This window comes from Lachnellula hyalina (assembly GCF_007821495.1).
Source record: "Lachnellula hyalina strain CBS 185.66 chromosome Unknown contig00237, whole genome shotgun sequence".
NCBI classification, from domain to species: Eukaryota; Fungi; Ascomycota; class Leotiomycetes; order Helotiales; family Lachnaceae; genus Lachnellula; species Lachnellula hyalina.
Window position 1 is genome coordinate 10,526 of NW_022157351.1, and position 25,194 is coordinate 35,719.

General features: G+C 48.0%; 6 protein-coding genes across 6 annotated transcripts; 3 read left to right on the forward strand and 3 right to left on the reverse strand.

Moving 5' to 3' along the window:
* Window positions 1-7,915: 7,915 nt before the first annotated feature.
* kapC (putative transcription factor) lies at window positions 7,916-9,274 on the forward strand (the record flags this gene model as incomplete). Its single annotated transcript, XM_031153714.1, has 4 exons — window positions 7,916-7,963; window positions 8,233-8,251; window positions 8,345-8,607; window positions 8,789-9,274. The coding sequence occupies 4 exons, from the start codon at window positions 7,916-7,918 to the stop codon at window positions 9,272-9,274; spliced, it is 816 nt and encodes a 271-aa protein (XP_031001505.1).
* A 275-nt stretch (window positions 9,275-9,549) lies between these two features.
* Window positions 9,550-11,974, reverse strand: arp5 (Actin-like protein; the record flags this gene model as incomplete). The annotated part of the gene is made up of 4 exons (XM_031153715.1): window positions 9,550-9,579; window positions 9,639-11,371; window positions 11,424-11,744; window positions 11,794-11,974. The coding sequence occupies 4 exons, from the start codon at window positions 11,972-11,974 to the stop codon at window positions 9,550-9,552; spliced, it is 2,265 nt and encodes a 754-aa protein (XP_031001506.1).
* A 381-nt stretch (window positions 11,975-12,355) lies between these two features.
* On the reverse strand, window positions 12,356-12,778 carry dad4 (DASH complex subunit; the record flags this gene model as incomplete). Its single annotated transcript, XM_031153716.1, has 5 exons — window positions 12,356-12,384; window positions 12,434-12,518; window positions 12,576-12,620; window positions 12,668-12,724; window positions 12,776-12,778. 5 exons carry the CDS (start codon window positions 12,776-12,778, stop codon window positions 12,356-12,358), a joined length of 219 nt encoding a protein of 72 aa, XP_031001502.1.
* Window positions 12,779-12,986: 208 nt separating this feature from the next.
* On the forward strand, window positions 12,987-13,559 carry ies6 (Chromatin-remodeling complex subunit; the record flags this gene model as incomplete). Its single annotated transcript, XM_031153717.1, has 1 exon — window positions 12,987-13,559. The coding sequence occupies one exon, from the start codon at window positions 12,987-12,989 to the stop codon at window positions 13,557-13,559; it is 573 nt and encodes a 190-aa protein (XP_031001503.1).
* Window positions 13,560-14,396: 837 nt separating this feature from the next.
* GOT1_1 (Protein transport protein) lies at window positions 14,397-15,147 on the forward strand (the record flags this gene model as incomplete). Its single annotated transcript, XM_031153718.1, has 5 exons — window positions 14,397-14,427; window positions 14,574-14,600; window positions 14,671-14,701; window positions 14,760-14,775; window positions 14,851-15,147. The coding sequence occupies 5 exons, from the start codon at window positions 14,397-14,399 to the stop codon at window positions 15,145-15,147; spliced, it is 402 nt and encodes a 133-aa protein (XP_031001507.1).
* Window positions 15,148-15,761: 614 nt separating this feature from the next.
* Window positions 15,762-16,439, reverse strand: PFY1 (Profilin; the record flags this gene model as incomplete). The annotated part of the gene is made up of 4 exons (XM_031153719.1): window positions 15,762-15,896; window positions 15,955-16,092; window positions 16,210-16,286; window positions 16,427-16,439. 4 exons carry the CDS (start codon window positions 16,437-16,439, stop codon window positions 15,762-15,764), a joined length of 363 nt encoding a protein of 120 aa, XP_031001508.1.
* Between the last annotated feature and the right edge of the window lie 8,755 nt (window positions 16,440-25,194).

Here is a 25,194-nt window from a genome sequence, read left to right on the forward strand (position 1 = left end):
TGTTGGAGTTGTGTTGGTTCAGAAGTTGCAGGCGCTTAGAAACGCAAGATGGCTGGCTGGAGGGACCATGCGGCGGGGTAGAGGACACAGCCGTCTAGGCGGCGGTGAGCACAAAATTAGAGAACCGTTTCGCACAAAGGTCTGGATAGCATCACGATTTCCTGATTTCGAGCTGGTACTGAACTGGCAGGGAGATGGTGGTTAAGAGCGAGGTTGGCGGTATAGAAAGTGGTGCTCGGATGTGTTGTTGATACAGGATTGGTAGGTTGATGTCAAAGGACGCTTTAGCGATGACAGGGCAGCTCCAATCGGGAGTATAGCGGGTAAGGCAAGGCAAGGCAGCAGATCCGTGGGGGAATAGAAGCAGTAACCAGAATTATTAATAATTATATAGAAATGTACAAACGCTGCAGGAACAGGAAATGACATGTCAATTGGTACCTACCTACGTAAGAGTTTAGAAGTCTATAGCATAGTATGTTGATTATAATGGATAGGCAGGGTAGATCTTGGTACCGACGGACGCTAAACCTCAAGCTTCTAGAAATTCTGTGGCTGGGGAAGTAAAGTAAACTTGCGATTTCACTCTCCTCCACTTTTCTTTCACTTCTGTCATCATCACACTTATTACGTACGTATAGCCTCATTCATATCAACTTCTATCTTTGTCGTGGATTCGTGGCCGACCAAAAAGCAATGCCAACGCCCCCAATTGTGCACTCGTGGCAAGGCTAATAACATCCCGGGGGTCACCTCACTTACTTGTCTTGTTCCGATCCTTCAAGATGTGAAAACCCCCCGCTATGCAGGGTGCATACTGCCAACTTTCAAACCCATCCAACCGTTTGTTCAGCTCTACTTTTCTTCTGCCCGAACAAATCCTGGCGGGGTCGTCTCCCACCCCTTCATCCAAATGAATTGACCATTTTAGTGGCTCCTCCTCTGTGACGGTCGTACTATAATACCCCCATTAATGCATCTTTGGAGCATGGAAGCGTGTCAGCGCGGGGTGGTTTCACGGGACGCACCTCGGCGGAGAGTCGTCAGCAAAGGATACCAAACGATGAAGTCATCTGTCGTATCGGGAAAGCTCAGCTCAGATGCCACCTCTTTGTTCCGAAATGAGGTTATATTGAAGCGCATCCATCTGCTATGATCAAAACCCACCTCGATGGCCTAAGCTATGACGGCTCGAATTTCAATGGTGTAGCTGTCCAGATGGATGGAATTAAGAGTCCAGGTGCCTTTAGTGAAGAGGCAAGTTCCTTGAGTCAGAACAAGACTGAGAACAGCACGCCCATGTCCTCAGTGTCAATACCTACACATGATACCATTCGAGCCAAATATCAGATGAAGGAGTTAGAAACTTTTGCTAAGCGGCTGGAGGAGGTAAGCGATAACTTATACTGTTCTAAGGTTTTCAAAGCCCTCTATTTTTGTGTGCAGCTCTAGTACTGGTGGTTATATTTAAGTTCAAGCAATGAAAGCAGCTCGAAGGCCGAATATACGGCTACTTGAACTGGAGCGGTATGCATTTGACGATTACGATGTTGAAAAACATCTCGCAAGATGATGACAGGAGGAAGTAATCCTAAATGTCTAAATGTAGATGGGGAATAAGGGGAGGTCTATTTTCAACAGCTGGTGCTATGAAGATCGAATTTCCATCGATTGCCAAGGGCTTCATACATTGGGTACAGCAGAACTAACTTCATAGCTAGGCGGCGACCCGAGCGTTCCCCAGCCATGGCCGATCTCGATACCAGCAAGTGATTGCAGTTTTGGTACAATGGGAAGAGAATGGCGTGAATGTGCAGCCCGAAATTAACAGGCTACGGACTGTTCTCGATACCTCCTATGGCTTTTATACCAGGACCTGGGTCATTCCTTCCACCTCTTCTAACCTGAAAGTCATGGAAATGGCGATGAATTTAGTTGCAGACTTTGGTTCTGCGGAGAACCTCCTAATTGTCTATTATAATGGCCATGTGTCAATAAACAGCTCTGGGGAGTCTACTTGGTTATGGTAAGCCTGCTGCCATTCCCTGTTTTCAATGTACCTGCACTTTCAATTGGCGACCTTCATTTCCAACTCTCTTCACTCTTTGAGAATGCTGTGCTGATAATTGACAGCAATCAAGATCCTTCGTCGCCTTCTGTGAGTTGGTCGACCATCCAAAGCTTATTCGAAGAAACCAAGTCCGACGCTCTTTTCTTGCTAGATTGCTCTGCAGGTCGGTCTCCTCCTGGAATAGTACGAGGTGTCAATGAGACCATCAGCGCATGTGGATCCGAAACGTTGTCCGCAGGTGTAGACAGGCATTTATTTACCAATGCTCTTATCGATGTTCTAGACAATTGGACCTCGAGAGTATCATTCTCGGCCGCAATGCTTCACAGCGAGATACTGGCAGCAATCAAGCCTGCCTGGATAGAAAAGAGGGACTGGACCGACGAACAGATTGCTGGAAAGGGGAGAATGCCAACTTACATGATCGCTTCTGACGGCCCTCATTCTTCAAGCATTGAATTAGCACGCCGGCGAGGATACAACAACCCCAGTGGTGCGAAAGCCAATTTCAGCCAACCTGTACCATCCCCTACCCCCAGTCCAACTCCAATATTTTCCAAGTTTGATGCCTATAATCCAGTAAATCTCAACAGAACACTGGAATCGGGCGAGTTACTGATCCCACATGTCCTCGTCTCTGTTGCTCTAGAAGAAGATCAAACATTGGAAGTCGAAGAGTGGTATACGTGGGTGAAGGGGATTCCAGCTTTATCAGCATATGCCATGGTCGAAGGGGTTTACAAGAGCTACTCTACAATGCTCCTGGTTTCGATTCCGCTTCTAATATGGGATATACTACCTGATGATCCTGCAGTATTCTTTATTGCATATATCCTATCAAACAACCTACTCGCCGCTAATCCAGTAGAGAGATTTCAGCGTCTTGCGCAAACCAAGCAAGTGATCGAGACTCAAGATTCGAAACGACTATCAGACAAAACTGTTCAATTTGCGCCACTACATATCGAAATCAATACACCGTTCAAAGTCGAGCCGCCCCCGTTATCTGCCGTCAAATCTCACCCTATGTCAATAGCCGATCTTCCGGAAATGGCAGATGTTAAGCGGCACTCGATGTCAAAGGTAGACCCTCCTCAATTGGTGGACTCCAAGCCTCAGACTTTGTCAACAGTGGATCGTCTTGGATTGTCATTAGACCACCAACTTCCCCAAGAACTCTCAAAATTCAATCCTCCCAAAGCGGTGGAAGTCATGCCTTCCGCAGAAATCAAAACTTCTCGTCCAAAAATGCCAGCTTCTTCCTCAGTACCAGAGTTAAAACTCCAATCTCAAGCCATAGCAACACCCGATACAACATTAGGAAAAATTGACCTCCCAAACTCCACACTAGAAAAGACAGCGACGGAACAACGCATCAAGGAACTCATCCAATCCGCGCAGCTTGCGCGTGAAGAAGCATCTCGAGCCTGGGATGAGCTCGGACGTCGCGAAAAAAGGGATCGAGCGAGACACTCTGCGCTCAAAGCCGGGAAATCCGTATACATACACGGCATCCAAGTGTCGCCAATTGAGCAGCGACATCATAAGTCCAAGGCGGAAGCCGTTTTGGCGGCATCGATCACACCTATGAATACTACACCCGTACCAGGAAGGGGCAGCGGCGAGAAGCGAGTAACCACTACACCTCCACCTGCACATCAACAGGGGCGCATAAGTCTTGGAGCAAGACGGCCGCTGATGTTCGACGTCGGGGTTAGCAGCGGAAGCGGGGAGAAAAAGCCCACGACACGGAGTGATTTGAGTTTCGTGAACCACAAGGCGAAAAAGCTATCTACACCCATCCCACCCCAGCTTCCACATTCCATCAATCCCACACCAAAGAAGCTCCTCATTCCTCTGCCCCTCGAACCACCACTCCTCAGTCCCTCTCCCGATCCAGAAGTACTCAAACACATGCTGAGTTTCCAGAGCAAGATATCTAGCGCGGGACCCAGCCCGCCCATGACGCCGGAGAAGAGAAAAGAGGACCAGTGGACGTTTCTGGATGATGATGAGGATGAGGATGAGGTGGTGATGACGAGTGAGGTGAAGCGCAAGGGGAGTAAACTTGTGAAGAAGAAGAGGGATAACCAAAGTTGGGGGAAGAAGGGCGAGAGGAGGGAAGCTGCTGGGCCGTTGTGGTGAAGGGAGTGGGTTGACTTGAAACACCAATTTATTCGTCTTGATCTAGACTCGGGACAGCTGCTAGGGACAACGATTACCATGACATTGCACGACGGGAGAATTTATATGTTTTGTTTCAATTTATGATACACGCATTTGCATTTGCATTTGCGTAAGATTGGGGTATGCTCGATTCAATGGAAGTAGAGAAGACCTTACGGACACGCATGATGGTTTTGTTTGCATAGCGACTATACTATTCGGCGAACATATGGTATTTGATTTTAGAAGGATTTATATGGTACGATATGGAGCAGTATGATAGAGATAAGGATTCGTTGTCTCTGAATACCCTTTCTTGAGAGATAGGCCATGACATAGGCTTATTTAGTGAAGGATTTGTTTATTGAAGACGCAACGTTGAATTAAGAGCTTGATGTGAATTGTATCAATGTATTCTTTTACACGACATTACATCTGAAACAATCATTTGAGCTCGTTCGCATGCATTGCATTCTCACAAAGAAAGGCAACTTGGGTCGATCATGCTATCTATATGTAAACAGCGTCATTGCGAACGTATCTCACTATCTACAGTACAGTACCCTCGAGGAGTGTCATGTTATGTTTCATCGTCTCAACTCTTGCTTTCTTTCTAATACTGTAAAAACCATCACTGGGCAACGAAGTGTTGTATAGTAATAGGATGGATGGATGGGTAGATGATAGACATGAGTCTTTCCTTCCTCTTCAAAAACATTTGAGATTCACCCCTCTCCTCTCCTCTCTTCTCCTCTCTTCGAACTAGACGTTATAGTGCATCCTTCCCCGTCCGTAGAAATCGTGCCAACGCATAATAAGCAAGCGATCAAGCTATGTTCGGCGATATCAGTATCCTCATCACCAAATATCCACCGTGCCGTTTTCGTAGGTCAGTCTGCAATTGTGGAGGAGACGACGTGCCTACCGTTTATCCCGAACCTGCGACTGATCCGAGTTAGCATGCCGGAGTGGGAGGAGATGTGCAAGGAAGGGAAAAGAAAAGAAGGAGGAAAGGAAAGAAGAAAGAAAGAAAGAAACGTAACGCGCTCTTTCTTACTCCTCTTCCCCCATTTCTGCTCCCGCCACGCAGGCAGGCACACAGGCAGGAAAATTCAAAGGATTTTGCTTCCTGGTGTGGAGTGTATTTGTATTGTACACATAGGTACTTTACTGCTGCATCAGTACCTAGTCTGCACTTTGCGTCTTCCTCCATGTTCACTGCGAACTAAATGCCCAGTTCCTAAGTACCCTTTGCTTTCTTTCTTTACTCATCAACTTGATATCAACATTATGCACGGCTTTCGTCTCAAGCCTATAAATCGAAGCGCAGCCCGCCTTTCGGTACTCAGCTCAGAATGTGGTTCAAGATTGAGTGGATGTTTTCGTATATAGGACGTGTCGGAGCCGGATAGGGAGATGGTGTTAGGGTTTACAAGCTGGGCGAAAGAGGAAGTTGGTGTGATGGCGGGGGAGACTGGCGGGGGGTGAGGAGATGGTGGGGGTTATTTGGTGCGAGGGACTGGAGTGGAAGTGATGCTGATTGATATGTGATAGAGGCCGAATGAGTGAAGGGCATCTGTGAGGATATGCTTGAGAATCCGCAGAAGTGGGAGGGCGTTATCTTTGCAACTGGTTCAGAATGCCACGGGCTGAAGGAGGGGATCTAGGAGTAGGGAGGTTTATGGGGTGTGGTATTCTGTGTACGAATATCGGTCTACGAGATGCTAGATACACAATTGCGTATAGAGATAGACCTGTCTCATCTGAGCCCTTCACAGAGCGTACTGTATAACCCTAAGCCATGAAATACTTCATGGTACAGTAGCTCTCGACTTTGAAGTCCAAAAGTTGTACGCCCTTGCTTAATTCCTTCCATGACTCCATACCGTACTTACTACTTTGCAATACGTCCGTAAGTAGGCAATTTATGGCGAGCTTCCTTCCTATAGAGGGAATCTGCTACACCGATTACTAACTTGAGGTTAGTAACCCCTGGTCAGCGCACTCCTCGCTCCTCGCTAAGTTCACTTTCAGAGCGCCAACCAGTGAGGAACGGCCCTGCGTTTGTTAGTATATGCCACGTGGTATATCCTGAGGAAATATAGTCAGCTTACGGGTATGGGAACAATCCGGTTGTGCTTGACGTTCATCTAGATCTATATCACATAACTCGTAGGGCTTTGTGCGACGTAAAGCGACTTTGTTTTGCTCAAATGTTTGGTCATAAATGTTGAATAGAGGGCATGGCTTGAAAGTTGGGATATCGGTTTGCAAGATGTGATGGATTCTGGGCAATATCCGCTGTTACTGGGGTACCGCGTCTGCCGCCATATGCATATACTGAACGAAAGAGACGAACCTATTGGATGGTATTTACACGCTTGTAGGTTCAAAAGCTGCATTAGAACAGCGCCGTCGCGTGTGGAATTATTGAGAAGCGAGACTTGGTTTGATATAAAATATTACATGAGTCCGCAGACTAGCAATTGGTACGAACAGGCGGTGGATGGCTGTGGATCCAGCTGCTATTCGAAACCATCGGAATATATAAAGTCAAGGAATCACGTATACACCACACACAACCTTACAGCGACGAAGCATCCCCACATCTGCTTGGCTTCTATTTATGTCCTCTCACAAGGAAGCCAGAGAATATAAGGACATTCCCACCGCGGGAATATGATAGATCGAGCACACGAAGAATGCTTTGTAAGCGCTGAGTGAGGAAAGCCACCTCAAATACTTCAGTAATTGAAGTGGAGAGGAGCGCTTCCGCCACGGAGCCGCCGCCCCAATGGACGGAAATGGACAATCGGTGACAGTGTGACACTCACTCAATAAAGACGACCTCGCGGCACAGGAACTTGCAGAAAGTACGTACTGACGTGCATTGGTCAAAACAGGAAAGTCATACAAAGGGTAAACTCTTCATGGCAGTCGTCGTTCCCGAGACACTTGAACTTTGAATTTCCTCTCCCAATTTAGCAAAATATAGAATATGCTTACCAACACAGGAATAGATGACTACAGGCTATGAGAGGCATCTCCTTCATAGTAAGCCACGCGCTACATGAACGTGGACCACACAGAAATTGAGGCTTCTCAAATAATTGGAGAGCGGCCGCCATGCTGTACGTCGAGGATACTTCGATGACCACTTCGTCCGAAAGGATCCCGGTCATCGAACATTTCGGCTCGGGGTTCGTGGACAAGATTGTCGTATCCCCGATGGGTTGATATGTAAGCAACAGTAATAGCCACCTGATTACCGTCGACTTCCATAGGCCAATGCCAACAAAGAGGGAGGCGGGGGATTCTATTTCATAACCCGTCGGGAGCTTTTCAGTTGTGGAAGAACGCATTAATAAACTTTACTAAGCCCTTTCGCCAATTGATTTGCTGGCTGGTACGAGGTCAGAGAGCTGTTACGAAGTTAAAAACAGAAGTTGAGGTCCGCAGCTTCCGAGAGTCGGTCATGTGTGGAGTGCCGAGTACCTCAGCCCAGCCCAGGTAAGGTATCTAGGCCAAGGTAGATTTACAAGGCAGGCATTCGTAGGTAGGCCGGGTTGGTGTTTTCGGAGCATCATCGCAACAGAGCAGCAGAGGGCTTCGAACGAGAAACGAACGACGCAAACAAGAGAATCTAGTTTCAGCAAATAAACTACGCGGAATCCGACCATGCAGTCAATTGCGCCTGCACCAATGCCACAGAGCATGCAGAATCAGGTACCTACCCCTCCCCTCCTTCCTCCATATCCTCCCTCTAGTTACTTCCCTTACGGACCTTTTCCAACCACGAACACCCCCCCCCAGCCTCTCTCTACCTACCTCTCCCCCTCCCCTTCATATTCCTCATCAGGCGGCGGTTGTATCTTTGCGTTGTAATCCGTTCTGCGCTTGTTACTTCACCTAATCTCTTTCATACCACCCAGACCAGACCACGCCATATTGTACCCATTCACGGTTTGCGGCCTCAAGCTGACTCACTCGCGCAGGACATGAGTGCAGATAATGGTAAAATGCCGGCCTCCCCAAGTTATACAAATACCGACTAGTAATCGACCCCCCCCTTGTGTACCTGCTGACATGATATCTCCGCGCCTGCAGACTTAAGAGCCCAGCTCGCAGCTGTCATTAGTACCCAGCAACACGCTTCCCATGGCTACAACGACGGGCCAGCATCGAGCAGCGCAAGTCCCCACGACCACAACATCGACCCTGCCATCGGCGGCCCAGGCCATCCAGGATCCGGAGGAATGATGAGTACGGGCGGCGACGGCAGCGGCGACGACAGCCTGGGCGATGGGCGCAAAGGAGGGAAGCGCGAGCTCTCGCAGTCGAAGCGCGCTGCGCAGAACCGTGCAGCTCAGGTACGTTTGTCGCATTGATCGAGTCGTGATGGCGATGATGATATAATGTTTCGAGTTCGCGATGGGGTTTTCCTGAAGTCGGGAGCACCTCGTTAAACTTGTTACTGGTCTTCTTGCTTTGTCAATTCTCATGTCATCCATCCCACGACCCAGAAGCTTACGTAAACAATTCTATCTACAGCGAGCTTTCCGCCAGCGCAAAGAGGGTTATATCAAGAAGCTTGAGGAGCAGGTCCGCGAAATGCATGCGTTGGAGGAGAACTACAAGTCCATACAGTCGGAGAACTACTCGTTGAGGGAATATATCATCCACTTGCAATCCCGCCTCATCGAGTCGCAAGGCGAGTTCCCTCAACCACCACCCAATGTGGACCTTCGCCATCCCCATGCCCGTCAACAACAACAAGATCATATAGAACAACCTTCTCGTCATGAAGGAGGTGCCCCGGTCGCGCCCATGGCATCGATGAGTCAATTAAATGCTTCCGCTGCTCGCAATCTTGCTGCCGCGGGACTAAATTCTGGCAAGCATGCTGCACCAGAAGAGCACGGAGGATACGATCACAAGAGATACAAAGACAATCCTGCAGATGAAGCTGCAGACGAGGAAATCATTCGGTCTCAGCTACAAGCTTCTGAGGGCCTTCCGACTTCAATGTCCGTGTAGAACTGTTCCTCGACACACATTTTGACACTGGCGTTGCGGATTACATGGTTTATAGGGACTAGGCGTTATGACTTCTTCACTCGTGAACGATGCATCGGGTAGGATTGGGGACAGAGACCGGCGTCGGCGTTTGCTTAATCTTTTTAATACTTTTATGAAAAGTGGCCGGTAGAAATGCTGTGTACATTGATGCACATGCATATACCTATTGCATTGCCATGAACCAATTTTCCTTTTCAACGCCCCAAGACGTACCGCCGTGAATTATTCGCCCCTTATGAATAGGCGTTGCCAAGATCATGTTCCTATAACCAGTTAGTTGGGAAGTTGATGACTTAAAACGAATAGTAATCTCATCACATACCTTCATGTATTCCGCCCCTTTCTCCATATACTCCTCCTTCGTAACAGCAACCTGCCTCCATGCACTTCCCCCAGCCCATTTCGCTGCCCCTTTCCACGCATCCAGCACCGGATCTCTTGCCCTTCTAATCACCAACTCACTATCAGCTGGTAACTGCGCTCGCAACCCCTCCCTCAACCTCTGATCAAAATTTCGAAACAGCGAGGCGCCCCCCGTCAAGAAAATATCCTTCAAGAAATCCCCTTGGTGCCCAACGCCACTGAGTCTATGCGTTAGTATATCAGCGGCAATCTCAACGATGCCCGCCTGGTCGAGCCCGGCTATCGAGGGCTGGAAGATGACTTCCGGGACACGGATCCGTTCGACATTCAGATGCAGCTGGTGCGCCTCCGCCTGGCTTTTAGGATCAAAAGGTCTGGGTCCGCGCAGAAAGGCATGCACAAGACTTTTCGTCCAGTCCGTCTGGGCGTCCAACGTGTGCTGATCTGTGAACTCAGGATCATATTTCAGTAAGTCGGCTTCGAGCGTCTTGAGGCCCGCACCGAGATCCTCTTCTTCTTCATCATCACTGCCGCCATCGCCGGTGGCGATTTGGCGGTAGACGCCCCAGTCATCGTCGTTGGCACCAAAGTTGTCGTCATCACCGCCACGTCGACGCTTCTTGGTTGGGGTGTCAGAGGCCAGGTTCGCAATGTTTTTCATGCGGATTTGGCTGGCGAGGGATTTGCGGTTTCCTAGGTCTGCGTTGAGACGGTCGCGCTCTTTCATTTTTGTAATCAGGTCTGCTCGGGCGTTTCGTCGGTCTTGGAGCCAGCCTTCGAGATTGGTTTCGCGTCTCTCGTCGTCGACGCGTTGCTCCTCCGCAATACGGGCCTTTTCTCGTTCTTTTTCGGCCTTTGCCCGTGCTCGGGCTTCGTTGTTGGCTTTCATGAGTTTTTGGACGCGCTTTTGTTTAAGCTTGGCTTCGTCCCCAGCTAGTTCTTCGTCGGGTATGTCAATGAGACTATAGTCTGGCGCTTCAACTTCTTCCTCGACCTCTGGACCCCCAACATCCTTGGTTCGAGCTTTGCGAATTGATTTGTCGAGCTCCTTGACCATTCGCTCAAGAGCCGCTTCATCCTTGATTTCATCCTCATCCAGTAATCGCTTGATCTCCTTCTTGGTGGGCGCCTCTGATATTCTCCTCTGGAGGTCTCTCCAATACTCGAGCTCGCTCTCCTTGCGAACCAGCTTGTCTAAGCGCATTTTTGCGGCTTGCTCTTGAAGCCGTCTTCCACTCTCCTTTCTCTTCTCTGCTACTCGGGCCAGCTCTTCCTCGCTCTTCTGAACAATGACCTCCTCTGTGAATGGATACTGTATTATATGGTCCCGGTCTTCGAGACCAGTCCAATCAAGATACTTGCTTAGCTCTTGGTCATAGTCCTCTGATAGATAGCAGTGATCTCGGACCATGTGCTCCATTTGAGAGGAGTTGAGCTTCCCTGGAAACGTGGGGTACTTTAGACGGATGAGCTTTAGCAAATACTCAGCACTTTGAGACCCTCCCCAATTGACCCTCGTCGCTTGAGTCAACAGCGCCTTTGAATTCAAGACCGGAATTAGATGCGTAGAGCTGTGAGACGAGGAAACAACAAGCCCCGTCTTGCCCTTATTATAATCGTAGGAGAAAAGTGCATCAATCCCATATGCCACGGAGGGCGCAGAATAACACTCAAAGAGAATCTCCGTCATCGCTATATTTGCCCGTCAGGAAACATACCTCAAACACAAAGGAAGGGATCATACATTTCCTCGAATACGGCAAATTCGCCAGAGCCTCCGTCATAACAATCGGCACATCCACACCCCCATTTTGCCCATCAACGCCCAACTTAATAAACACATAATCCAACACACTTTCCATTACATCCCAATTACTAACAATGCCGCTACCCGCCTCAAAAGCATTCCGCATATGTCCCCGCGCTGTTGTGTCGGCGTAGACATCTTGCCCGACGAACGAATACGTTTTGCCTAATTTGCGGTCCCGGTACTTGGAATATATAGGAACGAGGTTCAAGCGTGGACTGTCTTCAAAGGACCAGCCGGCGCGGGTGAATGAGGAGCCTAGGGGTTGTGTTAATTGATCGTCATGAGAGGGGGAAGGGGGGAATACCATTGTCGATTACAATTGCCGTTCGCCCTGGTCCGCGAGATACTGCTTTTTCGTAGCCGTCTGGTTGAGTATCGATAAACCTCTCGAAGTGAGCTTCTCGGGGCGGATAGGTGGTTGGCGGTGGGAGGAAACTCTGTGGCTCTCCTGCTTGAGAAGCAGGTCCAGTGGCAGAGGGCGCCATTTTTGTGGATACGCAGAGCTTTGAGGGAGTGAGATTTAGCTCATTATTGATGTTGGAAGACGTTTAGATTCGAGGATCGGAAAGTCGCGGTCAATGTGGTGTATTTTAAGCTGCTTCGCGACAGATTGCGCCTGGTTTGTCAATTCATGGTTTCCGAAGGGCGAGGCTACAGCACGAAGTTGGTGATCCTTGACGAGGCTGAAAGAGGACATGAACTTTCAAGTTTTTATATCCAGAGCATATACAATGCAATAATGCATTATAATTAGACACTTAGAGGCACAATTGGTATTATTAATCATTCCTGCATTGTGTAGACATTCAACTTTCAGGCCTCTAACTCCATTTCGTTCCATGCTCCCTCAAAACCACAAACACCCTTCATGAAGGGTCCTTAAGACTGTCCGTTGCTATAAGTAAATTAGCAGGATACTTCTTATCACTGAAGCTAATAGATACCTTCTAAGTGAAAGAGGACATTGGACTGGTAATTTTTGAACATCTGGGCAACTAGCTCGACGTTCATGTTTTGGATATTGATTTCCTGTACACAATTTAGCTATGTTGATAAAATTACAAAACTTGATTTAGTGTTGCTTACTTGGAGGTTTTTATTCAGAAGCATGACGGCTTCATTGAGCTTCTCCTATTCAATATCAGTATCAAGGTTGCGATGTTGATAGGCACTCATACCACGTTTGTGATGATACGCGACAGAAGCAGATTCTGCTGGTGCTCATGAGGGCTCTCCTTTTCTTAGTTAGCCAGGTAGATTATAAAAGGCACTTAAGTTTTCTTTACCATCTTTTGTTTCCTTGATCTCGTGGTTCGAGAAGTTATCGCGGTTTATATTGACGCGTCGAGGAGGGGAAAGCGGCAGCACTTCGCGAGGCCAATCATCTTCAAAGGGAGCGAGAGTTCCGATTGCAACTCGAGCTCCTCACCTCCACAACTATTTCTCTAAATTCACAACACTCTGCCCTTATACATCACCGCGGGAATCGAAGAAACAATGGCACCTTCAACTCCAGAAGCCGATGCCCACCAAAAGCTCATCGACCAACTCGACATCCATTCCACCCCTAGACCCTTCCGCAACACCCACTGGAAACCCAACCAACGCCGCAATAAAAACATTAAAACCATTCTCGGCGACGCCGTCCGCAAAGAAGCCTCCGCCATAGCCACCCAAGACAACAGCGGAGCAGCAACCCCCTTCCAAGACGATACGAGCACCTCTACGGACGGCGATATGACACCGGCGGCATCTACAACCAGCTCTACACTCCAGCCCAACCTCGCACAAGCATCACGGAATCTTTCAAAGCTGGTTCTGGAGAGGAATATGAGATCAAATGGCTTCTCGACCGCGCCTAGCGCTACGTATACGAATATTGAATCTGCGCCTTCGTTGGCGCATACTAAGCATTATTGTGATATCACTGGGTTGGGAGCACCGTATACGGATCCGAAGACTAGATTGAGGTATCATAATAAGGAGATCTTTGGGGTTATTAGGTCTTTGGGACAGGGAGTTGCGGAGCAGTACTTGGAGGCGAGGGGAGCTCATACGGTGCTGAAGTGAGGTTTGCGAGACCTCAGCTTTATTACAAAAACGGAGGAAGCGTTGGAGATACTCGCCAATTCGTCTGGCTTTTCAAATGGCTTTCAAAAATATTAGATTCTAAAAAGGACAACTGTATAAGGCTTGGAAATCGTTTTTTTGGACGAGATCTGGGTACCTACCTCCCCACTGGACTCGCACATTTGGCAGACCCAAGCAAGAGGATGAATCACGTCGATGGTTGGAAGTACTGGACCAAACAACAAGATTCGCATTTTCAAAATCCAGATCAGCATGTCCGACCGACAAAGTCAAGCTCAATCCACCCGCCACTTGCCTTTCAGCAAGCAGTTCAAGAAGACGCTCCGGCTTAATCGCGATCAAAGTTCTATATCTGCCTGAAAAACGACGTGGTACCGAGCAAATATAGAAGAATAAACTCAGTCACCAGAACGAATGCTCTGATCGTCGCGGCAGTGATTTTTTCAAGGGGCTTTTTGTGAAGCTTTGTGTGAAACATCCACTTGTCCTCTCATCTATAAACAAACCTCAATAGACATTCACAATCCCTCCCCTCTTTAGATTCAAAGGAGAAGACGAAACTCTGATCGTGTTACGACATTCTGTGCCTCTGTTGAAGTCAAAACATATATCGGAGGAAAAGAAAAAAGAAGCAGGTGAAGCTAGAAAGCACATCCCATCGCGAATTTAAATTTCAAAGTGGGGCATTCGCGTCCATGCCCAACAAGCCAGCTCTCCTCATCCCACGTCCATTTCATACACGTCTACGTCCATGCTCCAAAGCGCACACACGCTCCCCAATTTACCCCTCTCCTTTCACCCGTCAATAATTACAGGATGCCTACCATGTGGTTATCAGATTCGCAAAGTAAGTTTCACCCCTCCTTTCCCTATTCGCCAAATCCCGTCCCCGTTCGCAAACGCGTCGCCTCTAGAAAGCTGTTTGCGCCGGAGACCAGGACTCGCGCAATTGCATGAATTTGGGGCAGCCAAGCTAATGATTATATTGTACAGAAATCGGAGTAGCGTTCTGCTCTGGCGGTACGTCTGCAGGTATTCTCAACATGGTATTACAGCGCTGATGGGTGTCTAGGAGGCTTCTTCTTAATAGGAGGCGTAATCCTCTTCTTCGACCGCGCCATGTATGTCTTTTCCCCTTCCCCCTCTTCTTGTTCCCCATAACTGACCCCTCTTCTCCAGGTTAGCAATGGGCAATGTACATTCCCACCCTCTCCCTCCCTTCCCCCCACCAAACCACCCATTCTAACAATCCATCTTTCCTCCCGCACAGATACTCTTCCTCATCGGCCTAACAATAATAATCGGGCCCTCCAAAACGCTCCTCTTCTTCGCGCGCCGCCAGAAACTCAAAGGCACCGCTGCCTTTTTCGCAGGCCTCATTCTGATATTGATGAAGTGGGCGCTGGTGGGGTTCATGATCGAGTTGTATGGGATATTTATACTTTTTGGGGATTTTTTGGGCACGATTGCTGGGTTTGCGAGGAATTTGCCGGTGGTAGGGGGGCCGATTGGGATGCTGGTTGATCGGTTGGGGGTTTCGAGGAGTGGGGCGGAGTTGCCTGTGTAGGGGAGGGCTTTGAAGGAGGGAGGAGTTTAAAGGGGGGAGGGGGAATATATGGAGTTGCTTTCTTGTGAATGAATGATGTTTGGGCGGGTTAAGATGCCTGGGGTTTAAAGTGTACTATTTGGCAAGCATGGGCTGCTGGCGTTTGATGTTTAGATGGGAGGGGTGTATATTTGGGCTTAAAGTAGAGCTGTTGCTCCTTGCCCGGCTTATAAGATATATGAGAAAGCAAAAGATAGAAAAGTCGTGCTCGGGAAGTAGTCCTATGCTGTGGAACCCAAAATCATAACAGGAGCCTTCAGCTCTGGAGGCAGCAAGACGTGACTATTGAAAGGTCAAATACCATTCCTCACGCCATCTAGTTCCGAAGAAAAGGAACTAGGACCACGGGCGCTTCAGTATGAGAAGTCATGTATTCATTTTACCTATGCAAAGCGTTCTGTCCCCTTCCTGTCTGCTTCCGCAAGGCTATCCACACACATCCCTCCAGATATGCCAATATCCGTTCAACACCAGACACTATTCTAGTATCTGCCCTATGAATGCCAAAAGTTATCCTGTACGATTATGCACATCACGCTTCCTAAGATCCCCCACCCCCACCCGTTCCCATTGCCCTAGTATCCGGTGCTAATGAGATAATCCGCCAGCTGCTCGACAGTTTGTGCGGAGTTTCCGGCAATCATGCCGTCTTTGTAGTGAGCGATGAGGATAGCTTGTGTGGTCTTGACAATAACAACGCCTTCTCTGCCCTGTTTCCTCGTCAGATATTTTATCCAGCTTTTTGAAGCAGGGACTGGTGGTACTGACCTTCCTGGCATACAGACTTCGGTCTTCTGCTTTTGTAAGAACAAATTTCTCGCCCGCAATGTGCAGTCCTTCAGCATACAGCTTGTCGTAGCTCCCGCTCAAACCAGTGACGATCTCCTGCATCTCAGCCGGGGAGATCTAGCCTCGATATCAGCCTCGGCCTGTGCCAAATACTTCTATAAACCCAAGCTTCCAAGACGTTGAACCATACGATAGTGGCCTTGAAAGAGGGGAGAGGAGGGGTATGAAACATACGGTAAAACCTGCACTGGTAGCCCAAACACTATCGCCCTTCGCGCTGTAGATGGCTCCCTTGTCAACATGGCCGCTACCTATTAAGCTGTATGTCCATCAGTCGCAATCCATATCCTTATCCTCAACTTCGTATATCGTACCTAGAGTCGACGTATGCTACAAACTGCGCGTCAGCATTGCGTAGGAGGGGTAATCGGTGGCAGAATTTTGAACCTACCTTGCCAAGACATCTTGAGGGTTGTGTATCTAAATAAACCACGAGAAACAAATAAGCCTGTATGAAAGAGTTTGTGCAGTTGGCAATGTTCGGAGAAACGTTGAGCTGATGCGGAAGAGTCGTGTTGTTGATGAGGTGCGATGCCCTCTTGGTTTCGCGCCTAAGAAGTTTGAAGGCGGGCGATGGCGTCCTTCGCTTAATTCGGTTGGAGGGGTTATTTTGCCAGTTGTACTGTAGCGGTGACGAGTCTGATTTTCAGATTTCAATCTTTAAACATTCAACGATAATGCAACTTGCATTTGCTACGAAGCATCTGTCATTAAGCAATAACCTTAGCAGGTGAGATAATGCTTCTAAGTCAAGTTGTGACCTCTCCGGACCTCCTCTAGGCTAGCCTTGTCATTTTGCATTTATCCTTCTATACAAATACAAATTCAATCTCTTTACAAAGCGCTGAGTGCCTCAGATGAGGATAGCAAAGCTGTAATTTCTAAAGGCATGAGTTTATGGAGGCTTGAACTTCCATGTGCTTTCTCTAGGAAGATGATGCTCCAAGGCCACTTTGGCTCCTTGGAGATCTGGACAGGAACATATACTAGTACCAAAAATCAAACTGTCAGAGCTCGAAGAGACTCACAGGAATGTCTCGAAAGACTCGAGGGCTTTTCTGGATCCTTGATCAATGCATGATCTGTTGTCATATCCACCGGACTTTCCCGGACTTGATCATCTGGTTGAAGCTCCACATTGCGAATATGAAGATATAAGCAATGATGGCCAAAGATCATACTACGTAGTAGGATCACCCAAATTGCCAACACACAGATGACCTTGATCCATAGATTCTGATAATAGATAGTGCCAGCACGGGCACGGGGTCTCGATCGGGGGGTCCACATCAGATCATCTCCTCAGTCACAAACCTTTTATGAAACCAACCACCAAACACCATCATGGAAAGCCATCTCGAGCTTTGGAGCCGCAAAAGGGGCCAAGAGATGCAATAGCAACAACTTCAAGATGCAGTTGTCAGAACTCGCAGCCTCAATGCAATGCGTGACGATTTTCATTGAACCCTGGATACAGCAATCTTGGAAGAATTACCAGTACCTAGTTCCACACTCTTTATGTGAAGCCTAGATTCAAGCCTGGTTGGGAAACGTCTACGGAGGTAAGGCTCGAAACTTCATACAGTAGTTGTGCCTCTTGGAGCAAGTCTGCACAGGGAACGCTCGTTGAAAATAGTCGTCTTTGGTGCAAGTGTCTAAAGCGGAAAGTAGAGCACACTCACTGCACGGTCTTTGTTTCACCTCTCCGCGTCAGATCTCCGACTAGGAAGGATCAGGCTAAAAACGACCTCGAATGTCAATAACCCCCTCATCCACTTCACCTCACTTCATTGCAACAGTTCCAAACCCATATTTACAACTCACATAATGCCACTATTCTTGTCCCTACCCATGTATGCAACGCCGGTGACACCTCAGTCCCGACAAAATTCACAACCTGTCATGTCGGCATTTCTGGCTGTTGAACTGTTCTCATCGTAGATGAAGTGGCCTGCAGCCCCTGCAATTGGGGTCTGCAGTAAGATTAATGCGCGCTGCTTCACCCCAATCTGATACGCACAATCTCACGATGAGCCTTTCATATCTTCCTCTTCTTCTAGAACGCCCCTCAAATTCCTCCCTACCCATGTCAAATATCTTCGACATCTCCACAGGATTGCGATATGCATCCTTGTGGTCGATCAACCCTTCACCCGTAATCAAATGTCATCTCATCAATCTCAAACGACCCAGTAAGTCAGTCGCCTGCGATGCAGGGCTGAGGAGAGCTACAGTACTTGTAGATAATTCATCTCATTTCTCCGTGCCTCTCTTTCTCAACTCGCTCCTTCGCCCATTTCGTTCTTTCTTTCGCGATCATTAAACCAAGGGTTTCCTGGCGAACCTGTCCACTCCTTTAACATATTTTATAAAATCAATAATTAATCAAGCATATACTTTCGAAGGCGGCCGTTTCATAAAATATCCATCAGTTTGGAGGCGAATTTACCACCAGTCATACAAGGATTTCGTATCTCCCAATATAGCGACGATGAGAAGGTTCAACTCCGGGAAGTCCCAAAAAGGGCCTGGGTGGAAAACCCGAGACGTGGATTTGCCTGAAGCACCAGATCATGTTACAGATGATGCACAGGCCATAGCCAGCAACATAACCACCTGTGAATATTTCGACTTCGACCAGCCGCATCGTGGGAGGCTTCTAGAAAGACCTAACACTGCTGGTGGTCCTTCTTCGCATTCATCGCGGCGAAAAGAGTCCGAGAGGGAAACACAAGACGATCTACACTTCAATCCTCTCACTGCGCATGGAAAAGGAATAAGCGTCTATGACTTTCCCCTCCCAGGATCGCTTCCCACTCCAGATCAAACGCAACCTCCGCCACCCCGAAAATCCTCTTTAGCGGCTCCTCGACCCTTTACTCCGAATTCAAAGGCGTCAACACCGACAAACATGTCCGTCCTGCCAACCGAGATAGGTATGGCGTTGGGAAGTCCAAGTCACCAACCTACAGATTGGCAAACGCGAAACCGATTGCTAAATGCTACCCGAAGCCCTTCTCCTGACATGATAGAGGACTCAATGGGTGGACTGGTGGAACCTTCAAAGCCAAAGGCTAGCAAGTGGAAAATGCTGGGTGGAATCTTCGGAGGCAGAAAGCAGAGTGCAAGCCAAGTAACGCCATTTTACCAACTTCAACCAGAGCCGATTCAGAAGGCAGATGTCCCAGTTGCAGAAAGTATGACTTTCGAAGATCCTACCTTTGCTGATCCGAAGACTCCCAAGTCGCACGGTCGTGAGAGGGCCTTTTCTCAGCGGAAGGCAAGCAAGAAGAAGCCACCCGTGAAGAGGGCGAATACGGCCCCTGTTAATTTTGATCTCCAAGGGAATGGGCAATCTAACAATATGCCAACGATTACACTAGATGGCATGGCTTTAGCTGACAATGTTATCCAATCTGGCCGAAAGGATATTCCTCACCCAGGTCAAATGCTAGATGTCGATATCCCTTCTGTTCAAATGGAACGATATAGCATCATGTTTGGGAGTGTTCTTCAGAAGTCTACGAATACATCTTCGTCATTACTTGCAAGAAGACAGGCAACGCTTGACAAGCTTAAGACTGTTAATGAAGACCTTGCCATAAGGGTTAGTCTGATTTCCATAGAACTCTCTAGTATATTTTGGATGCTAACTCAATTGATAGGAGCGGGAACTACAGAACAAAGAGAGAATTTTGTTGCCGCGACGGGCAACATCACCTCAGCCAGCCAAGAGTCCTGCCTTTTCACTTTGGCCTAGCACGCCTACACGACTATCAATTAGAGAACCGTCGCCTTCTCGGGGTCGCGAGACTCCGCTTCAGCGCTCGAATACCTCACCCGCTGTACTTTCTCCTAGTCGCCCGGTTTTCGCGCCTGGGCCAGAGATTGAGGCCCACGAAATTCTCATATCACCCCCTACCAATCTGATTGGGCCATCGCATCTGCAGTACGAGCGTCCATCGACAGCAGGTAAGGTTCAAAAGAAAGAAGAACCAAAAGTTTCTTCAGATTCGTCTAAAGTATTGGGTGCGCACCAGCACATACGCAAATGGTCTCCTGACCATTCACAACTGATTCTCGACTCGCCAGTCAGTATTGAAGGGGCTGAATCAGAAGAAGATATTTACGATACATCTCCCATGGCTACGAGGGCCAACGACAACACATATATGCCTATGAAGGTCAAACTTATTGAACCCGCGTGGGAGATGGTCATCAATCCACATGAAGAAAAGCATACCGCATCAACAGCCTCCTCGTCAGTATCGGGATCGGGTTCAGATAACTCAACCTCCTCCACGTCCACATCCGCGTCAAGCATATCGGCCTCATCTGCGCCCCAAAACACCTCATCAATTCACAAAGCTATAATCATCAGCTCGCCCCCGCCACCCAAGACCCGCCAACGCAGCGCCACGACCACAGCTCCACGTCAACACCGCAATCCTTCAGTGACATCTAACGGCTCCATAGACTCCAGCACCCTCTCCGCTACAGTCTCAGCAGTGAACGACGAAGAGAACGAGGCCCGCTTGAAAACAGCTGCAGATGTCTCCATTGCTCGCCAAATCTCCGTTTCCCGACAACAACGCCAGCTTCTCATTCCCATCAAGAATAAAGCAAGCATCACCTCCTTGAACAAGAAACACAACCAAAATTTCCCAAGCCCACTGAATATGCATATCGGCGTAAACAGAGTTACGAGCCCACTTGGTGCAGTTGCCGCCGCTGCTGCGGAAGAGAGGGATCGTGAAATGAAGAGAAAGGATGGGAAAGAAAGTCCGCTGTCGGAAAAGAAGAAAGAAAAGAAGATCGAGAGGCTCGTGGAGGGCGTGAAACCCAGCACACCGACATTAGTTGTTGTTCCTGGGCCGGACAAGAACCAGACAGTAGAATCGTGGGGAGGAGCCACAGCAGTGCACCAAAACACACACGTCGGACTTGCTGAGCGAAGGAAGGGGGGAGCGAACAAGATAGGAGAAATCAAGGTTGGGTTGGCGGTCAAAAACGTCGCGCATCACAACCGTCCGAAAAGCGAGAAAGTCGTTGTGGAGCGTATGAGTATTTCTTCGAATTAGACATAGGGCTTGGGTATTGGAGCTGTTTTCTTTTCGCGTTTGGAAAATACTCTGGAAGTATAAAGTACATGGGAGAATTAGGGTTCGGTTTTCATATGGCGTTGAGGATTACATTGCATGGGTATCATACTTAACTGTTTGATGGCGGCGGGTGGAGGGGCTATTTGGAGTATGTTGGACGATACCATAAATCTAAGTTTATTCCTCTTGTCTTGACGAACGTTGAGTGCCAATGGCATTGCGTGTGGGGTGGCCGCTCCACGTGTATTCTGAATTGGGCTAGCCTAGCTAGCTCAGCTAGAGTTCCAAATTGGCTTTCTGAAGTGGAGAACCAATCTTCCTTTTCATCAACTCCATACACTCCAATTTTGAACCTACGTCCTCTATAGATCCAACAGGATTGATTGATAGCACCAACCTGAGTTGGAACTTTTCCGCGAGTCGCCAAGGCGAATCTGGCTGGGCATGAGTCGACCAGAAGGCCAAGCGCAATGACGGAGGGTGGAACGGTTCATCGGCAAGTACAACGTTGTCTTGATTATCTCCTTACATTTCTGATTTGGAAGTAGACTCACAGAGTCTATCTCAACATAAGAAATATTTCAGAAAGCTGAACAACTTGGTCAATTGACCAGCTGATGAGGCATGATGAGAAGAGAGAAATACCCTCGAATGAGAGCACCTACTTATAGCGAGCATGTCACCTCGATCATGAGGGATTGTTTGGGGCCTAGATTTTGAGCCGATAGCTGGAAACCCCGAGGTACAGACTCCTTTGCAAGGGAAGGTCTTCTCCAATCGAATGTGTCCTGAGTAGATTATTCGAAAGAGATCGAGATGAGAGAGGAAGAACCTCGCAAGTCGTTACAATTTTGTCCTCTCATATACTCGAGAGAGTTGACTATGAAATTACTAGTGACTCGGGTCGTACCATTTGTGCCAAGCCAAGCTGTCATAGAGTGGAAGTGGTCATGTTGTTCGACACATATGCGGGGCCCCGATGCACAATAGAACCTTGAACCCTGGAGCAGACTAACGACAGATCAGTCTTGAATATCAACCTCGTTTTTATCAAGGACTCCTCAGACATTCAAGGTACCCTGCTCCCATGTCAGAAATTGATAGATATCACCAAAATTGAGGCGGAGAGCTCATATAATTTCACCGTATACTCACCTAGTGGTGAATGATCAAACGCCTCAGCCTCTTTATCAGACATATATGGCCCAGTTGGCAACAACTGCATATGCCAATACTTTCCTGTGTCTTTTTGAAGGCAATATAGCAATTTCAGTTCCCACGTTTGCGTATCAAGTGAACCAAGAGCCGACACACCATCAGTCTGTTGTGAGGCTGGCTATTTTGTTATATGGCAGAATCAAGGTTCTTTCTGCTATTAACATATTGGCGAAATTTTTACTCTTGCTCTTGTGCGGAGTTTTCAAGCTACTCTTAGATCAAATATTAGATCTAGCGCTGATGCTCTTTCGCCGGCTGTCATGCCCTGCTGGTCGAATCTCCGTTTCGTTGTTGCGCTGCTCGGAAGTAGCACCTGAGTGCACCTGTTTCATGCCCGATAACTTTTTAAGTCCAATGGATTCTTTTCCAGAGTTGCAGTGTCTTGTTGACAAAGGTGTTAGAGTCCTACCGCTGAGGCTGGGGCCGACTCGTCGAGGTATTCCCCGCCTCCACACCTCCTGGTTTTGTTTCAAACTAGTTGTTGGATTAGGTCATAATAGCATGGCGTTGTATCTTAAAGAGGTCAAGTCTTGGATCGCCTCGATTGTCTTGGGGGATAGAGAGGTCAGGCTACACACCATGCGGCCGTGAGTCTACGAAAGCGAGCCTCTTAAGTAATACTTGTCAAATGAGAAACAGTACACAGAAGCGGTGAGGAATTGGGCTTTATCGCTGATTTAATTCCACGCAGATCTTCCTAGGGGAGAATTTGCGCGACGACTTTCTGCGCATTCGTGTAGCTGGTTGAACCGCTCCAGACTCGCATTGGAACGCCACTGAGCGGTTCGCCAACAATCTCGACCACTTGCAGGGATTTCCAGTACACCCAATATTTTGACAGCTCCAGCCGCCAATATGCGTATAGACTCTCCAGCGCAAATGCGCAACAGGCAACAGTGCGAGGACCTGCTGGTTTGAGCCTCAAAATGCAATAATGGTTCGCCTTGCATTGTGCCGCGTGGCTATGTGTACTTTGATCTGCTCCCTCTGGACGATGACTTAAAATATATTTTATAGTAGTATGATCATCACATATGGGCGGCGAATTGTGCTTCGCCAGCTCAAAGGATTCCGAAATTCCTAATCAGTGCATTGTCTTACCACCCAAGCCTTCGAACCTTTATCATAGCTCCAACGATGGCGCGTATCCATAGTGATAAGCCTGTCTTGGGAGGATTTGAACATAAAATCCTACAATATCCTTCAGCATTACCCCGATCAAATTCATACTCAACTGAGGCTGGCACCCAGACATCTTTGTCTTCGAACATGCCAATGTCAAACTCTATTCCTAGATATTTCGAACTCTCAAATCCCAGCGATCTTCTGGAGAGTTCAAGTTCAAGTTCATTCCCCAGATGCTGCAGTCCTGACTTGCCATCGGAAGATAATTCAAATTATGTGTTTGGGCCCTCGAGCCCTACAATTGCTGCCGAAGGACTCCCCAGCCAAAGTCTAGCAATTCGTGGTCGTTGCTTAGAGGTTTGCAACAGGTTTTTCCTTCCTTCTTTGACTTCTTGCTCTCACTAATGTGGTTCAAGCTCTTCCGCATATGCGAGTACGTCCTCTATATCTGAGTTGAGTCCATCACCGTCTCCAACGTCCAGAAGACCATTTGATCTATCTCTAGTCAAAAAGTAAGTACACCTGTAATTTTCAGCGTGATCTAAAAGGCTAAATGGTCATTTCACAGAAAGGCGGAATCTCCTCGCTATAGGGCGGAAAATGTCGAATTTTGCACAGAAACAACGAGAGCCGAAGAGGTTTCTTTGACTCGGTCATCCCGAAAACCGTGCGAAAATGAAGAAGTATATGCTAGCGACCTAGATAATTCCGCAGACGAAGAAGGTTGGGATGAATTGGAGATTGATGAAGAGACGCAGTACGAGAATAAAAAGTGGGTAGATGATGTTAAGGGATTCGAGACGAAGGTCCTGCAATCAGTCGAATACGACCTCAAGGCTGCGGCTTCCTTAATACCTCAGATTTATGGCATACTTCTTCACGAAAAATCTAATGCAATTGGGTCTTGGGGTACCCATTTCAGACAATGTTCCGGCCACTCTGGGTCTTCGTCTCAAGCTAACCCTCCTGCGCAAGAATCCTCTGGGGGTTCTTCCGACGGCAACGGAAAAAAGAGACGGTCCTACGAGGAAGGGTCTGATGAGGGTTTGGGAGAGAATCAAGGTGGAAATGGTCAAGATGACGGGGAGCAAAATGCAAAGAGAGCAAAAATGGACTCTTCTGAAACCCAGGTTCGGTTTGCTTGCCCATTTCACAAATGGAAGCCGGATAAGTACGACGCATTCCATACCGCAGGTGAGGTCGGCCACCCTAGGTATAAGGCATGTCAGGGCCCCGGGTTCAGTTCAATCTCCCGGTTAAAGTAAGTCTCTGAATATAGAAATGTATCATCATTGACAGCTAACAATTATAGATATCACTTACAGCAAGTGCATGTTTATGTACAGTGTCTTACTTGTGCTCAAGTTTTCTCGGGACCGCTTCGTAACCGTGCGACCGCTCTTGAATCCCACCAAGTAGAAGACGAACGATGCCAAGTAAACCCACAGAGAGAATTGTTGAGGGAAGGGATCAGTCCGTCGCAGTGGGCAGGAATAGATCAAGTGAGCAAGAACGTCGCGTCTCCAGGAAACGGCCCTGCAAAGCCGAAGACGAACGTGGAGAAGTGGATGGCTATTTGGGCTGTTCTTTTCCCCAAAGAACCAAAGCCCAAAACACCATGTTAGTAGGATCAAACCTCTACAATTAGTATGAATGATTAATTTGCATAGGGTACGAATTACAGGAACCGTCTCCCCATTCTGCGATGGCGAGG